The sequence below is a fragment of the Elaeis guineensis genome, chromosome 10 (genome assembly GCF_000442705.2).
Source record: "Elaeis guineensis isolate ETL-2024a chromosome 10, EG11, whole genome shotgun sequence".
Classification (NCBI taxonomy): Eukaryota; Viridiplantae; Streptophyta; class Magnoliopsida; order Arecales; family Arecaceae; genus Elaeis; species Elaeis guineensis.
This window is the reverse complement of record NC_026002.2, coordinates 20,855,773-20,873,700: the sequence shown is the minus strand read 5'-3', so window position 1 is coordinate 20,873,700 and position 17,928 is coordinate 20,855,773. Positions and strand designations below refer to the sequence as shown.

At 39.3% G+C, this 17,928-nt stretch overlaps 1 protein-coding gene across 1 annotated transcript; it reads left to right on the top strand.

Moving 5' to 3' along the window:
- The first annotated feature begins 10,284 nt into the window (after positions 1 to 10,284).
- Positions 10,285 to 13,617, top strand: LOC105059765 (probable protein phosphatase 2C 47). Its single transcript, XM_010943193.4, has 4 exons — positions 10,285 to 10,638; positions 11,651 to 11,848; positions 11,953 to 12,188; positions 12,694 to 13,617. The coding sequence occupies exons 1-4, from the start codon at positions 10,486 to 10,488 to the stop codon at positions 13,280 to 13,282; spliced, it is 1,176 nt and encodes a 391-aa protein (XP_010941495.1). The 5' UTR covers positions 10,285 to 10,485; the 3' UTR covers positions 13,283 to 13,617.
- Positions 13,618 to 17,928: the final 4,311 nt, after the last annotated feature.

The window sequence follows — 17,928 nt, the reverse complement described above, 5'->3', positions numbered from 1 at the left end:
TAGCGATTCAACTGGTGAGAATGAAAAATAAAATCCCCTGCCAAAGCATGCGTTGCTGCCCGATCAGCCGTTTGATTACCTTCCCGACAGATATGTGAAATTTTGAAAGTATGAAAGGTAGTAAACCATAATTTGATTTCTTGCATCCATGGAGAGAGTGACATCTTATTATGGTGTAAATTATTAAGCTATCAAACAACTGCCGAAGAATCTCTTTGAATCCAAACTTTTTGGGCATGGAAATGAATGACAAGATATTTAATGCCCAACCATGCACCGATGAGTACTGCAAAAGGGGAACTGAAGGATGTGAAAGAAATTTACTACCAATCATAAGCATTAACCTATCGTGATTTCTAATCATAAAGCCACCAGCACCACCAGTCAAAGTAACTGCCCCATCAAAGTTCACAGTGAGCATCCCGAAGGGAGGGAGAACCCAAGAGATTAAGTTTGAATAAAAAGGATGTTGCATGTGCAGCTCAGGATTTCCTTGGTACCTTGAATGGGAGTTCACTATTTGTGAGGAGGCTGCAAACAAAGCGCAATGATCAGTATAAAAACAAGAAGAGATCCGAATCAACTGCAGTGGATGAACATATTGATTATGAAAAATCCTGTGATTCCTTGCATGCCAAACGAGGGATGCCATAAGAGCTCTTCCCCCTTTATCAATCTTGGAATTAGATATGTAAGCAAAGAATTCCGACAATGAAGAAGGTATAGGGCATCCAAAGTGCTGTGACAATAGGAGCCAACACTATTGTGCAAAGAGATAGGTGATAATGGCATGCTGACAATCCTCCACATAAGTAGCACACAGATCACATTCGAGGAAATCAGAATGCAAAATGTTTCTATATAACAATAATTCTTTAGTGGGTAACCGCTGCCATAGAAGCTTCCGACGAAAGTATTTTACCCTCTTGGAGACACACAGCCGCCAAAGCCACCCAAAAGAATGTATAAGTGTAATAAGAGGGGATGGGATTAACGCAGTCGCAATATCTTTGGAAGAGATAAATACTAATCTTGACGAAGCCCACCTCAACTGATCAGACCAACTAGCTAGTACAAGGGGAATAGCCACAACTATGTTTATCAAACCGACCCCAAAGAAAGAAGTCAAAGAGAAATATTCCAAGTATTATCAGGTAATATTAAATCAGCCACTGAATAGGCTTCCAAATTAACCTCCACATTAATAAAAGAAGGCCAACGGCGTAATGGAACACTTGATAGCCAAGGATCCATCGAGACATTTATTGTGGAACCATTACTAATGAGCCACATAAATTAGAATTATAATAGCCGTCCAACATTTACAATTTTACACCATATGGACGAGCAATGAACAGGTAGTTGATAGTTAGCCCCCAATCGATGAAACCTATATTTCAAATAGATCAATTGAGCCCACAGCGAATAGGGTTGGAGAATCAACTTAGTAGCCAACTTTCCTAATAGGATGGCCGGTCTTTGACGAAGTGAAAGAAGGCCCAAGCCTCTTTGCTCTTTAGAGGAGCAAATGGTTTTTTAAGAGATCACATGGACACCTCTTTGAGCAGTGGAATGGCCCCAAAGAAAATCTTGAAACTCCCTCTCCATGTAATCCAGAATAGAAGGTGGAATGGAGAGAGATGCCTTTGCATACATTCGGATAGAGGCCAAAACAAATTGTAAGAGTGTAACCCTCCCAACAAAAGAGAGAGCTTTCCATTTTTAGGCTTGAATGCTATTCAAAATTTTTTCAGTAACAAAATTAAAATCAGAAAGGCACAATCTAGAATGTGAGATAGGGACATCCAAATATTTCTAAACTCCATGATGACGGGGCATACCAAATATCGAAGTAATTGTTTGCTTAACAGAGAGATCAATAGATGGGCTTATGATAATAACAGATTTTGATCTATTTACCAACTGTCTCTAATAATAACAATAAGCCTCCATTAGCAATTTGAGAATGAGAGCATTCCAAATTTTCACTTTTGCAATAAGAGGACAATCGTCTGCAAAGAATAGATGAGAAATACGAGGACCATTCCTACCAGGGATATAAGGATGGAAGAACTTTGACTAGGCCACAGCTTGCAAAGTTATTTAAAACATTTCAGAGCATAACAAAAAGAGAAAAAGGGACAACGAACAGCCCTGATGCAAACCACAAGCAGTAAAAAATCAATCCATAGGTGAGCCATTTACAAGAATTGCTTATTAAGGATAAAGCACACAGGCTGAAATTCAGTTAATTAATGAATTGATCATAAAAATTGAACTGCTTAAGCACTCTTAACAGAAAACCCCATTACACCCTGTCATAAGCTTTTTTCATATCAACTTTGATCATTAGAAGTCCTCTGGAGGGTCGAGCATGAACCAGAGAATGTATGATTTTTTAGACAACTAAGATATTTTTCATAATAGATCTACCCCCAATAAATGCACTTTGATTATATGAAATAAGATCTATCATCAGATATTTCATTCGATTGAGAAGTATATGTGCCACTATCTTGTATATGGTATTACAAAGACTAACAGGATGGAAATCAGAGGGAATGGTAGGATGTTGAACCTTAGGTATCAAAGCTATAAATGTTTGCTTCCATGCAGATAACATAAATGAAGTATGAAAAAGTGAAGCACAGTTTGGACCACTTTCTTGCCTACAATGTATCAAAAATCCTGAAAAAGGGACACCGAAAACCCATCTGGTCCCAGAGCTTTATTAGGATTCATGGCTCTCAAGGCACTATTTACCTCCTCTTCGGATACAGGGGCAATAAGATCTTATTGTTGGGCATGAGAGATCGCTTTAGGTGTTTGGGGCAGCCATAAATCATCAGAAGATTGCATAAGATTGCATCTGGCCTAAAAATGGTGATAGAACATATTACAGATCTCAGATTCCTCAGATACCGAATGACCAAAATCAGATTTAAGGGAAGAAATTAGATTACGCCTACTTCTAATGATAGTGGAGCGATGAAAGAACTTAGTGCTCTGATCTCCTTCTTTTAACCAATATATCCAGTATTTTTATCGCCAATAACTATCCTGCATGGATAATATACGATTATTTTTATGAAGAAGATGAAGGAGATAGATATGACCCTCATAAGATAACCATCCATTTTGAGATTCAACACCCTGAAGAATAAGAATCTGATTGTACAAATCTTCTCCTTTCTTGAATAAATTACGTACTTTAAAGCGGCTCCATTGAGAGATCTTTTGCTTGAATTTCAACAAAAGAGCAGAAAGATGCTGAAGAGGTAATAGATCCTCATAGCCCTTCTGATGTCTAAGGAGTAGTTGCTGAAAATCTAGATAGCATTTTCAGAATTGAAAATATCTAAAAGGAGGGTGCACATGCTGAAAGGAAGATTGAACTAATAGCATTAAAGGACAATGATCAGAAGCAAACCGCATAAGATGTTGAATTCTAGAATTGAAAAATAGATTTGCCAACTGTCAGAGGCTAGACCATGATCAATCCATTCACGTACCTGTGATAATCTATTTTGATTATTGCACCAGATATGTTTAGGGCCATCAAAGCCCAAATCAATCAAGCCATTTGAAGCTAAAAAGCTTCGAAATTCCCTAATATCTCGATCAAGATGAAAAGGTTTGCCACCCACTTTATCATGAAAATGTAACAGATAGTTAAAGTCCCCTAACAAAAGGATAGAAACTCTAAAAGAGAACATGAATAGCCATCTTCCAAAGAGATTGGCATACCCAACCATGGGTACTATTATGAACCATAACAAGGATCCAGGATGAAGCCTCATGAGAGGAAATGATATCAAAATAAGCTTGATGGTCAACATGGGTAAAAGTAAGATTACTAAGATCCCTAAGCCACATGACTATAATGCCACCAGACAAGCCCTCAATGGGTACCAAATAGGTTTCTCAATAAGGACCAAACCAATGTTGAAATCTCGAAAGAGAATTTGACCCAATCCTTGTTTCTAGAAACCTACAAATATCTAGATCGTACTTTTTTAGTAATAATTTAGAATACTTATGGAACAAGGGCTTAACAGTCCCTCGACAATTTCACACAAGTACCTTCATGGGCCTGAAGAAGGATCCGAACTCCGCTCCCTCCCCTTAGAAGCTCCTTCTGAAACAACCAGCTCTGCAGATGGATTATTACTTGAACAAGAAGAAAGTATAGATTTCAGCTGAGAAATCAAATCTTCATGCGTGCCTGTATCGGCTTGTGGCTCCTGCATGAAATTAGCCTTCTCCTGCACCATAAGGACTGAACTAATTGAAGCACGATCAGCATCACAAGGTTTCTGTATAGAAGCGATAACCTATGGAGACCCATCCAGCCTATCGGGGTTCATCAGCACTAGCCGCCAAACTTCTTTCCTCCTCACATCTTTAGAATACACCATAAGAGCTTTCGAAGAAGAATTGGGGGTCTCTTTCGATGATTTTTTCTCCCGAACAATGACTTTCGACACAAGTGGTGAAATAGAGGAAGATTTATGAGTGTTAGAAGAGGAATAAGGTGGAGACCATTTTCTTTTGTCCTTAGATTGAACACCAGCCTCTCCTTTATTATTAAACAAGGTAAAAGTAAAGATCTCCATGGGCGATGGCTCAGATTGCAAAGATTCCCCCAAGGAGGATAATGGCTTAAATATGAAACCCCCAGCAAGATCCTCTGAACCCCCTATTTCTGCTTTATGGGATTCCTTAGACACAACCTTTTTAGGCACAACCCATTGGCTATCAGAGTGAGGATTCAAAGCAGAAGAAGTACTTGACTTAGAATCCTTACTTTGAGCTAGAGCACGAACCAAGACTCTAGCTGCTCTGATCCAAGACCTATAGATCATCTCCACTTGAGATACATTCTTGTTCTTACATTTCAGACACAAATCAACAGTAGTCCCAATATAGCCACATCCATAGCAAAGATCGGGTTGATCTTCATACACAAACTCTTGCCAAATAACATGATCCTTAATAAGTAGCTTCGTCCCTGGACACACAGGCTGGGATAAATCTAATTGAATGTATACTCTAGCAAATCTTAGTCTAGAAGTATTAGCCATCCAGGGATCCAAAAATTTTGGCATCCTAGCTTTAGCAGCAATTTTTAAAATCATATCTTTATCCTAAACCCCCAATGAAAGGTCAAACAGTCGAAGCCAAATGTTAACATACCAAATAGAGTCCTTGAAAGATTTAAAATTGGGATGCCAACTCTCTACAGCCAGCAACTGTCCCGTCAAAGTTCAAGGGCCACTTTCAAGAACTCTTGCTCTGGTCACCTCAGATGATAAACAAAAGAGAAGATAGCCATCAGATAGAGGAGTTATTTGAAAATCTTCCTTAATCTGCCAATGATTTTTTAATTCGCACTGCACAAAATTAAAAAAAAAATCTAGATCCCAAAAACTTACCCACAACTATAGCTTTGCACTTTCTCTCTGTTCGTTGAATTTCTTCCTCAAAGAAGACAATAAGATCATTGAATCGAACCTCCAACGCAGATATATCCACTTCAGATGGCTTGGCATCTCTCATCTAAATCTCCGTCGGCCTTGGACAACCTGGGCCTGTGATGGTCCTAGATCAAACCTAGGATCCCCATGGGACCCCAGCCCCAAGCTAGGAGGAGAAGAAGTAGCCCCCTTCCCCTTCGAATCCATCTCCTTCCCATGCTTATTCAGTGAATTGACCTCATAACTCCTTGAGAGATTCGCACCAGAGCTAGGACCCCCATGGAATCCCTGCCCCAAGCAAGGAGGGGAAGACGAAACACTCTTCCCCTTCAGATTTGACTCCTTCCCTTGCTTATTTAGTGCATTAGCCGCAGAAATTTATGAAAGATTTATGCCTCGAGCCCTCTCCAACAATGGAAACCCCCTAGGATGAGGGGCTAGCTGAAGCAAACCTTTGTTTAGAATCCTCCATGATGCTTTACTACAGTCACCAAGATTGGAACTTTGCTCACATCCATTAACATAGTTGCCCCCCAACCTTTGTAAAGGAATAGGGTTTGTTATAGAGCAATAACATTGCTACCTCCGATCTTTTACCACTAGAGGATGACCAACTTTATTAGTAGAGATTTGTGTCAGCATTATTCCACCAATATTTCTTCCAACGATTATTTACAATCATAGTGGTTGGAGCCCACTTTGGATTCGATCATAAGTCCAATAATGATTGAGGTATTAAGTGCTCTTTTTTTTTTATTTGGTATAAATTTCTATTCATTTGTAGGATAATTTTCGTTTTTGATCCATGAATCCTGAGCTCTCTTTAGAATACTCTTTAGCCTTGTTACTCTAATAGATTGAAAATTGAAAGTCAAGCTTCTCAAAGACCAAGATATCTAATGTTGTAAAAATTGATAGGTCAATTTGATCTACATGGGGGTATAATTGGCAAAGTTCACCACAATGTACATTGGAGCATACTATGGTGCATGATATTGGCTCTCGATAATAGAAACAAATATCTTAACTTGCTTTGTCATTAAATCCAAGGATGTCTTATGTGTTCCATAAGTGGCTTCAATATAGTAGGCTCTTGACTTGTGATTGCTTCTAATAAATCATGCTAGCTCTCATTCCTATATAACTTGAATTACATGACCATATGTCGTAAAAAACTGGCTGGTGGATGGATCAGTTCGACCCGAGGAACATAGCTATTGAAGCCTTTGTCATCAAATCCAAGGATGTCTTATGTGTTCCATAAGTGGCTTCAATATAGTGGGCTCTTGACCTGTGATTGCTTCTAATAAATCATACTAGCTCTCATTCTTATAGAACTTGAACTATATGACCATATATCGTAAAGAACTGGCTGGTGGATGGATCAGTTCGATCCGAGGAATATGGCTATTGAAGCCAAACTCCCTAGGAGGAGTAAAGTTGATCTGATCTCGAGGGCTTCAATTCCCTACAGGGTTGGAGGAGATTGTCGTGCCAACCTAGCTTGAGAACTCTAAGGTTCCTTAGGATGTGAAGTGGACTCTTTGGTATTCGTGACATTTGAGCATCATGTTCTTTCACAACAGCTATCTATATAGCCACCAAGCAAGTTAGAAAAGATGTGTAGGTTGCTAGATTTTCTAGTGGGGGAAGGAATGGTATGCACACTCTTGGCAGGTTTGTGCAAGTGCACAGGCATGTCACTAATGTCAAAACTAAAAAGAAGAGAATGTAAAAGGTTAATAGTATGGATCCTGATGCCTTGAGTTTCGAGAACTTTGACTACCATAACACCACTTATTCAAAAAAGAAAGGAGGTATATTGTAGCGAGGACTATGATTTTACTCCAAGAATTATTGATAAACTAAGGTAAAGCAAGATAAATAAAGTAAAGTAAAAGTAAATGCAAGGGTAAAATAAAGATGAGGATAAAGATAAATTGGTGTTTGATTGGCTAAAAGGTCCTTTTTCAAAGTAATATCCTATTATTCATACACAATATTATAAACAGCAGAGTAAATACCCATCTCTAGTGTCAACACCTATCTATATCGATCTTCATTACTTTGATAGTTTCAGTAACTCGTGCTAATCATCCTCCACTCTTTATGTTCTAATAATTGTTAGGTCTTGTATCATAACATGACTCTTCTGCTAGGTCAACAAAGGAATCCCATAAATCACCGTAACTATTTTGTATCAAACTCAACATAGCTAGTCTTCGCTCTATCTATCTTTGATAGTTATCTAGCTTATCTTAGTCGATGCTCTCTTTAATCCACCTATAGGATATCATATAGCTTCTGTGAGGAGCCATCTTTGAGCTTATTGGGTCTTTTTTTTTTGTTTTTGATGGAATCAAAGGGTATCAAGGCATGGGTCTCTGAACTACCATCTTAAGCTTTTAATTTTAAGTGCTTGGCTCAAAATCCCTTCATCATTTTTTTATCCTAGCATAGCCATATGGTTGAATATGCATGTACCCTTTTAGATCCTGTCATTAGTTAAGATGTGGTGTAAACACAGGCTAAGATATTTGCAGAAAAAGAAAAAAATAAGGGAGAAAGGTAGAGAGAAAAAGGACTTTATTATCTCCATTTCAATTTTATTCGATACATCTTCGAAGTTATTCATATTAGTACACAGACTCCATACAAAGAAAATAATATAGATCGATACAGGATCATGCTAATAAAAAAAAATCATTATAGGCAGATATATGATCCTTAAAATCATATGATCATGCTAACAAAGAAAATTATTATAAACTGATATGTGATCCTTAAAATCATGCTAATACTTTCTTTCAAACTTAAGATGGTGTTGTAGGTGCCAACATGAGTTTGAAAATTATTATTTTTTTTAGAGACAAAAATACCATAGAAGAGAAGGTCGGTGCTCAAAGAGAATGCGAATAAAGGTCGATGATCTTTACAGACAAAAATATCATAGAAAATAAGGCTAGTACTTAAAGAGACAACAGATATAGATCGATGATCCTCATGGATAATAATGCCATAGAAGAGAAGAAAAGGTCTTAAACCGTATGGTAAAAGAGCTAGAGGTAGAAAAACACCCAAAGAGAAAGAAAAGTTATCAAACTAGATGGAGAAAGAGTCGTAGGCAAAAAAAAATATCCAAACAGAAAGAAAAGATCTCAAACTGAGCAGTGAAGGAGTCAAAAATAAAAAAATATCTAAAGAGAAAAAATAATTCTCAAAATGAACAGCAAAGGAGGCATAAATAGAAAAATATCTAAACAAAAAGGAAAAGCCTCAAATTAGATGGTAAAAGAGCCAAAGGCAAAAAAATATCCAAAGAGAAGAGAAAAACCTGAAACTGAATAGTAAAGAAGCTAGAGGTAAAAAAAAAACCTAAAGAAAGAAAAAAAGATGGAGAAAAGAAGCTGTAGATTCATCTAAAAATAAAGAATCTTTAAGTCTTAATCTATCGAGAAACAAACAATCTGCATATCCACTGAAAAATAGAAGATCTATAGAAAAACAAAGATTAATAGATTGACAATAAGGATCTTCAAAACTTGTAGATATGTCAATGACAGCCGCAACAAAGAAAGAGGAGATGATGTCTTCAAATTAGATGATCGTTGGCTTTGATAGTATGTTAAAATATTTACGGAAGAGAAAAAGGTGGAGAGAAAAAAAGACTTATTATCTCTGTTTTAATTTCATTCGATACATCTTAGAAATATTTGTATTATTATACAAATACTATACAAAAAAATAATAAAAAATAATATAATACTAACAAAAAAAAATTATTATGAACTGATATATAACCTCTAAAATCATGCTAACAACATAAATAAATATTTACCACTTGATTTTCTCAAAACTGAATACTCAGCACCTGTATTTTTACGCATTAACAGCAAATTTGCGTTGTAACAATAGACCGTGATTTTTTTTGAGCAACAATTACGTAAGCTCAACATCATCAAGGAGGAAAAAAAAAAAAAAGAAAAGTAGTAGGATGAATGTCTACAATTTTGAAGGGTATTTTCGTCAAGAAGACAGGTAATGATCTTGTCCCGAGACGTCACGAGAAGGGAAGCAGGTGGTGTCCGCAAGCGATTGCCTCCAAGTTTCCCTTGTATCATCCTCCAACTCTACCCCAAAATCCTATCAATATTTTAATACTGCCCCTCCTTATATGATAAATGATCACACGGCCCTTAATCAGCTGAACTTGTTTCCAACGGTTCCGATTTTAAGTATTCCACGTATCCGTCGGTTCCTCCAAATGCATCGGAGGCCGTCAGTTTAGCGCCGTGCCGTGCATCACACGGTCCGTGCTCAACAAACCACCTGGGTCCTGACCTTTCCGAGGTCGCATGGAATCAAGGGTATTTTCGTAAATTTGCCAAAATTCTCACGTACATGGATGTGATCGCATGGAAATATATATGCGGTAATAGCGACCAGCCGTCGGATTTGCCCGAAACTAGCATTCAATCCGCTCAATTATTCCGTCAGAGGTGGACATCGAAAACTCTGACTCAAAAACGCTTTGAATGAAGGGAGGAGTTGCTTTGTTTCATTATCAAGGAAGGTGGTAGATTCGATGAAAGCATAGAAATTCTATGCGTACCTCAGAAAGATAGGGTCGTGCGTCACCTCTCGCTATCACGTGGCCACCAGCGGCGCCTCAACACAACGGTAACCACCTCGCGGGGAACCTCCACGTGGCGGTAACGAGGCGCCCATCTACTGGTGGCCGCCGGTCACCTCCCGGCCCGTTTATAACGACCGCCCGGTGACCGCCTTCTAATCTAACTTCGCCGAAGGCATCGGAGAAAGATTGAAGAGGATTCGAAAAGGGATACCCTGAAAAGAGACCGAAAGAAACCCTAGCTTCCAAGCTTCTTCTTCTCGTGCAAAAAGCTTCGAATCGGATCGTCTCAAAGTGAGATCTTTCGGCGGTCTTCGACCTGGTCGTCTCCTGCTGGTTAGTTTGATACCGGGATTGGAGGGTTTTGGAGTCGGGATGGTGGCGGGAACGGAGGTTCTCCATCAGAGCATTCCGGTGCTGGAGGCGCAGTATAGATGCGTAGCGAAGGAGATCGTTGATGTATCTGCGGCGGCGGCGGCAACGGCAGCGGCGGTGGCGGCGGCCTCGTCGTCTTCCGCATCTGAGCTGGTGAGTCTCTGGTGATATAGTTCTCCGTTGTTCTGTTGATTCGAATCATTGAGGGTTGTCGATTCCGTGCTCGATTTATAATTTTGGGCTCTTCTTTTCTCTTGAAATGATGGCACTGGCCTGAAGCTTTTGCGTCGGGTAGAACCTAGATTCTAAGAGGGTAATTGGGAGGTTAGTTTTGGTGGAATTTATTGAATATTCCGTTACTGAAGTGATATTATATGCTTTAGTTTTGCAAGATATTGTGAATTGAGGTTCTAATTTGACAGCTTTAACAAGGTGAGATAATTGGTCTGGTAAATGAGGGATTTGATTTCATTTTTCTTGAGTTAATTGAAAAAAAAAAAATCATTTTTTGAGGTGTTATGATGATTTGCCATTTGATGAATATATCGGTGTCTAATGATCTCCGATGTCGCGGTGATTTGTGAAATAGATCCAGGGAGGATCAAATAAGAAGATGGCACAGATGTATTGGAAGAATCCTGGGTTGTGGTTGTTAGAATGATTTCTAAATGTCGGTGCTGAATGACTTGTAGGATGGGTTTAATGCTGCACCAAGATAGATGGGATGGCGTTTCTTGGCTATGATTTTAAATCTGAAAGTTTATAGTTCTGTGTGAAAAAAACTGGAGTTGGAATAGGATAGTGCTTTTGTGTTTAATAACTTCATCTGAGCTGTTTTAGAGTTTGTAACTTCATCTATGATTCTGTGTCGTGTGATCATCTTTTTAAAGCTGTACTATGGCACAGCAATTGTTAGTACTGCATAGATGCATATCCACTGTTTTTTCATTTCTTTTATGAATTGTTTACTGTTCTGTTCTTGAAGATTGGTTTGCCAAATTTGATCTGGATCTCTTATTCAAGCCAATTGAGTGTATGCATCTTAGTGCTGCGATTGAGTTTTCCTACCCTAGGCATGCTAGTTTAATCCATGAGATTTTCTTAGTGAATACAATCTTGATAGTAGCCATTTATATTGAACTTGTCTGCTTTCTTTTCTATCCAGGAGTCAAGAGACTCAGATGCCATTCCAGATATCCTCCTGGAGCCTGAGCTTTTGGAGTTTGTTCCAACACTCCGTTCTGGTAGCTATACAGACATTGGGACGCGAAAGGATATGGAAGATGAGCACATATGCATCAATGATCTCCCAGCACACCTTGGATATTTGTTCAGGTGCCCTACACCTAGTGCGTTTTACGGGGTAATTTATTCGATCAGACAATTTCTTGATGCAACTTAGTTAAGTAAAAGTTGTATTTTAAGAAAATTTTGTTCCTGGCTGATAGTTCTGTTCATGTTGTATAGGTTTTTGATGGTCATGGAGGTCCTGATGCAGCAGCTTACATTAGAAGGCATGCAATTAGATTCTTGTTTGAAGAAGCTAGTTTTCCCCAAGCTTCGCAAGTTGATAATGCCTTTTTAGATGAAGTTGAGAGCTCTATCCGGAAATCATTTCTTAATGCTGACCTTGCATTGGCAAATGATTGTACTATAAGCAGTTCTTCTGGCACAACGGCTCTTACAGCATTGGTACTTGGAAGGTGTGTGATTGTTAGTAAATTTTTAGCTGTGGGTATTTTTTGCAATTTAATTGTCACTATATTGGAGGTTCGATGAATATGCTCATATTTCTCAATGCATGAGGCTCTCACTATTGCCTTACCCCTGCTTATGGAGAGCTTGGTTCCACGTTTTGTACCCATAATCTCCAGTTCACAGTGGGGCATCCTTACTGTTTCACCAAGGCTCCCTCTATGCTCATGTTTCTCAATGCATGAGGCTCTCACTATTGCCTTACCCTTGCTTATGGAGAGGTTGGTTCCATGTTTTGTACACATAATCTCCAGTTCACAGTGGGCCATCCTTACTGATTCACCAAGGCTCACCCCCTATGCTCATATTGTTTGCTATACTGGATAATACTCATACATGCCAAATTTCTGTAGTCATAGCCATAACTATAGCAAACAAGGCGTATCCCAACAATAAATGGATGAAGTGAGTTAGAATTCTGATTTTATGTTCTCTCTTTGATATTGCTATCAGGCTTCTGTTGGTAGCCAATATTGGTGATTGCAGAGCAGTCCTTTGTCGTAAAGGTGAGGCAGTGGAGATGTCACAGGACCATAGGCCCATCCATGAAGCTGAGCTCCAAAGAATCAAGGCATCTGGGGGCTTTGTTGATGATGGGTACCTCAATGGTGTCCTTTCTGTGACCCGAGCCCTTGGGGACTGGGACATGAAATTTCCCTGTGGCTCCTGCTCGCCGCTCATTTCTGAGCCTGAGTTCAGGCAGACGATACTAAGTGAAGAGGATGAATTCTTGATCATGGGTTGCGATGGGATATGGGACGTGATGTCAAGCCAGCATGCTGTCAGCATTGTTCGGAGGGGTCTCCGGAGGCATGACAATCCAGAGCAGTGTGCAAGGGATCTTGTCATGGAGGCACTGCAGCTCAAGGCTATTGACAACCTCACTGTGATTGTAGTCTGTTTTTCTTCAGAGCACCGGGAGACTGCTTCGCCTTCACATTGCCAGGATAAGCAGCAGCCGCCAAGGTTGAGGTACTGCAGCCTATCCACAGAGGCTCTATGTAATCTGAGGAGCTGGCTGGACAATGATGGTGGCACTTAAAACTTCAAAGACTGAACAGAGTTTATTACTTATATACTTAGAATTGTTAATGATTAGAGCTGTGATCAGTTGTTCTGTTCTGGAGGCTGCTTCAGGAGGGTCTGAAAGGCACTCAGCAATTTTTTTCTTTTTCTTTTTTTCTTTTTTTTGGCTGTGTTTCTTCGGGCCCGGGGGGGGGGGGGGGTGGTGAAGGGGTGTGGAGTGTGCTCTATTTGCTTTTCTGTGTTAGTGTATCTCTGTTGATGGAATGGTCTGTCTGTGCATACATCTACGTATAGTAGTGTTGTCAGTGTATACTTATGTTCATATTTATCATTATTTGTGCTGATTCTATATCTAATGGGAGTATCAATATCTGGATTTTGCACATTCAGAAACGCTGTCAATACTGGAGTAGTATGTGAACTGGTGGATGCTATTCCATGAAGTCCTATTCCATTGATTTGGTGGTTGGTGTGGAGAGGACAGATCATTATGATTATTTTGTAATTTTGGTTTCATGATCTCATTGTGGCCCTTGATATTAGCTGAAGATATTAACATCACTATGATTGTGTACGTCAGGACTACTTAATCTAAAAACTGCAGTTGTTGTATCATTAATTCTCTATATTAGTTGGAGAAGGTATTTTCGCATTAAATTTTCTATTTTCCCAACTCTTTGTCAATATCACAATGTATTTTTTTACCATAGGTGCATACGAGTTATTCTCCTAGTTCTTAAAAGTTAAACCTCATAACTTTAGATGCGTGGATGAAGTTGGTATCCCTCTTCCACGGGCTTTTGATTGAAACACCTGTGGTGGCATGGCGACCATATTTTTCAAAAGAAAAAGAAAAATGATCCAATTTCACTAAAACCTTGAATCAGTTATTCAGAATCTCTTTATATTGACCCTCATCCTTTATTTGTGTACCTTTCTCTTTGACCAAAGGGCCATCCAACCCTGTTTTTAGTTACCAAACCATTAGAAGCCACACAAAATTTTAGATGGAGACACTAGAACTAGAAGCATCGAGAAAGACTTTAGCAAAATAAATGCTCTTTGACATCTAGTCTAGTTTCCAAGAATTAGGTGGGATTGGAACTGGACATGATATGGTTGAATATTTTTTTGGTAGCAGACATGATATGGTTGATTACCACCATTGTCATGGTAAGAAAATGGAGGCAGTAGGAAATTCTTGATGGTAGCCTTCAGAAACTCAACATGATAACTCGAGTGGTGGTTAGCCAGCCTTTGGCTTGTGTGATCCTCATATCATTCATTCTACTCTTATTAAACTCCAATCTAACAAACCCACTAGTTATCATCACCTGCCTCGTTAATTAGCATCATTACTTGACTATTCCTTCTTATGAGCAAATCAGATTGCTTAAAGATTAGAACTCTCTTTGATGTTATGAAATCATCATGGAACTATTTGACTTGTTGTTTAATGAAAAGCAAGACGTGTGGATGGGAAGCATACTATGATAAGTTGTCTTTATAAATGGATCAAAAATAGTAATTGTTGCCATTGAGATCAGTCTGACTCAGGTTGATAAGTTGGAAGGTGAGCTATAGAGCTGAGGATGGTGATTCTGAGATACAGTTGATGGTGGCTGGATCTTCAGACGGACTTTTGGGAGTATCCTAAAACACCACAAGAAGAGAAAGTCTACTAGTTTGAGGTCCCTGCCAGGTGGAGACCCTTCAATGTCTGAATCAAATCACCTCAAGATAACAGTAGAGGTTTTGACTAGAAAAAGAGAGAGAGAGAGAGAGAGAGAGAGAGAGTAGGTGGGAGAAGCCAGGTCCATGGAGAGATGTTGAGCCGTTGTTAGAGAGAAGGAGAAAGAGAATTCTAAGAGTTCAAGAGAGGTAAGTTTTATTGGCACTATGCTCAACGTAGAAATGTGAGAGACTTTGTTTGAGATCTCCTCTAAGTTCGCAAGTGGGATTTAGAGACTCAGTTGGACTTGTGGCTTGTTTAAACTTAAACTAATCTGAAGGATTTCTGAAAAAAATTTATATAGACGAAGGTTGGTACCCATCATGATCAGTATCTTGTGATGTAGGGGGGTTTGTTGGAGATAATAACTCGCACGTTCAGGACAAATGCGATGTGATGAAATACGAATCTCATAGTTAGAGAGGTTGTTCCACCATTGTGGATTTTTGCCATCTAATGGGGGGAGATTCGAACATCTCCACACACCTTCAAAATAACTGTGGTGGGAATTGGTTGGCCAAGGTGAAGGCTTGCATGGTGAATTCGTATCAAGCTCCAATTGGTCGGCAATACCATGTCAAGCTGATCTAATCCAAGGTGTGTTACTTGCCCCACACTTCCAAGGCTGAGGTGCTTTTTGAGTGCTTGGGCAAAGGAGGTAGAAAAGCTGACTTAGGATGGCCATGGCACTGTTTGCCAAGTTGCGGTATGTAGTCGCGAAGCTATAAACTAAGTTGTTTGAGTCGAATATAGAGGCTGAGATGTGTAGTTGAATGTAGTGACCAAGCTACATGACCGTATGGTGAATTGTACTACATCAATTGCTATTTTAAAACTACTGTTGGAAGTTTTGGGACACTGTATTAATGGCTGAGGTGCTAACATCTCCACTTCCCAAAATGACATCATGACTAGCATACTTTGAACAATGATTGGACATCTTGGTGCTCACGATCCAGACGATGCTTCAGTGATGAACTATAGGTCGACATATGATAGAATAAGCCTGAAAATAAGATCGAAGTCTTCTGGGTAAGATGACGAGGGAGCAAAGTTTTGATCTTGAGATACCACATCAACATCTCAATGAACTTGGTTGGTTAATAATCCGACCTCTATACTCCATTTTCTTCTTGGACTAGAACTAAGCTTAGAACCACAGGGGATACAACCAAGTAAAGATACAACATCTCCCTCAGGGCAAGGCTTTATCAGGAGCAGCGATGAGCTGTGATACTTTCAAAGCTAGTCGAATGCGAGTTGGCATTCCTTCTCTATTGGAAGTCATTTATTTGCTTTAGTGCCTTAAAGAAGGGCAACCAGTTCTTCATCAACCTGGATACAAATCTGCTCAAAGCAGTAATCTGCCCTACCAAGTGTTGTATTTCTTTTTTATTTCTCGATGGTGACATCTCAAGGATAGCTCGGATCTTTTCAAAGTTGGCTTCGATCCCATGCGGTGTCATTATGACATTGAGGAACTTTCCTGAGATGACTGTGAAGATATATTTGTTTAGAATTAAAAGGTCTCCTTAAGGTCAACCACATGTTGATCGATCTAAAGGATTTTCACTAACATGTGGTTGATGTAGACCTCCATTTTATGGCCAATCTAATCCTTAAAGATTTGATTGATGAGGTACTGGTATGTAGCTCAGCATTCTTCAACCCCAAGGGCATAACTTTGTAGCAGTATAGTCTCTTGTCGTTGATGAAGGATGTTTTCTCATCCTAGAGCACTATTTTGATCTAGTTGTAGCTCGAAAATACATTCATGAAATGAAGCATTTAGTGCTGTAAGGTAGCATTGACGAGTCAAATAACCTCCACAAAGAAAACCATCTTTTGGATAGATTTTATTAATATCTATAAAATCGATATATACCCTCCATTTTTCGTTCGCCTTCTTGATGAGGATGACATCAGCCAATTAGTCGAGGTAGTTCACCTTGCAGATGAAGCCTATAGAGATGAGCTTGCCCACCTCCTTGTCAATGGTTTGTTGTCACTCTGGAGCAAAGTGCAACTTCTTCTATCGAACTAGTCGATGCAGGAGATCTACATTCAACTTTTGGATGATGACCTTTGGGCTGATGCCTAGCATGTCTATGGCCGATCAAATGAAGACATCAATATTGGCTTGTAGGAAGTCTAGGAGTTGAGCTCGAGAAGCCTCATCCTGTTGAGCTTTGATTTGCACTATTCTACTCAGGTCCAACTCATGCAATTGAACTCACGGGAGCTGCTCGGCTAGCTCCCCATGCTACTGCTTTTGTTCATCTCGGGCATCGAAACCGTCAATAGGCAACATCTCCATCATTCTCTTGCCTTTGAGCATGGTGATGTAGCATTGTTGGACAAGCACTTGATCACCACAGACTTATTCTATGCCATTGGCTCAAGACCTTGAACTTTTAAAAGTTCATCTTCTAAAGTCACTCTAGAAATGAGAATGAGATGAAAGCAAAGTCAGAAAGTAACACAGTGGTAGCTACACAATAATCATTCTTGTCAAATTGCAGCCTTAAACCCAAACCAAGAATTCTGAAAACGAATTCCCTAAATTTGATGACTCTGAGATATGCTCAGGGCAAGGGTTTCATGTCTATTATATACTAAAGCAAAAACTGATGAAACCTTTGTTCAGTTTTATTCACAAGACGTTGAAACCTGACAACAAGAACGAATGCCTTCTATTATCTATTTTCAGCACTTGCAACCAAAACCAGCAAGACCATAACAAACTGCAGTTTTTTATCTGCTGAACATCCCATAATACCAATCAAACATGTGAAGAGAGGCACTAACCAAGAACAAAATAAACTGACATCCGGTTTTTCTGAAGCAGTGTTTACTGAATTTTCTTGGAACCCCAGCAGGGTTCATGTGTTTCTGAACTCAATGCTTATGGCAGCTGTCTCACTCTACAG

What these genes read in the sequence shown, in the direction of transcription:
- LOC105059765 (XM_010943193.4), top strand. Translation starts at nt 10,486, where the DNA reads ATGGTGGCGGGAACGGAGGTTCTCCATCAGAGCATTCCGGTGCTGGAG. An exon ending in CGTCTTCCGCATCTGAGCTG is followed by an intron (nt 10,639 to 11,650) that starts GTGAGTCTCTGG and finishes TTTTCTATCCAG; the next exon opens with GAGTCAAGAGACTCAGATGC. An exon ending in CACCTAGTGCGTTTTACGGG is followed by an intron (nt 11,849 to 11,952) that starts GTAATTTATTCG and finishes CATGTTGTATAG; the next exon opens with GTTTTTGATGGTCATGGAGG.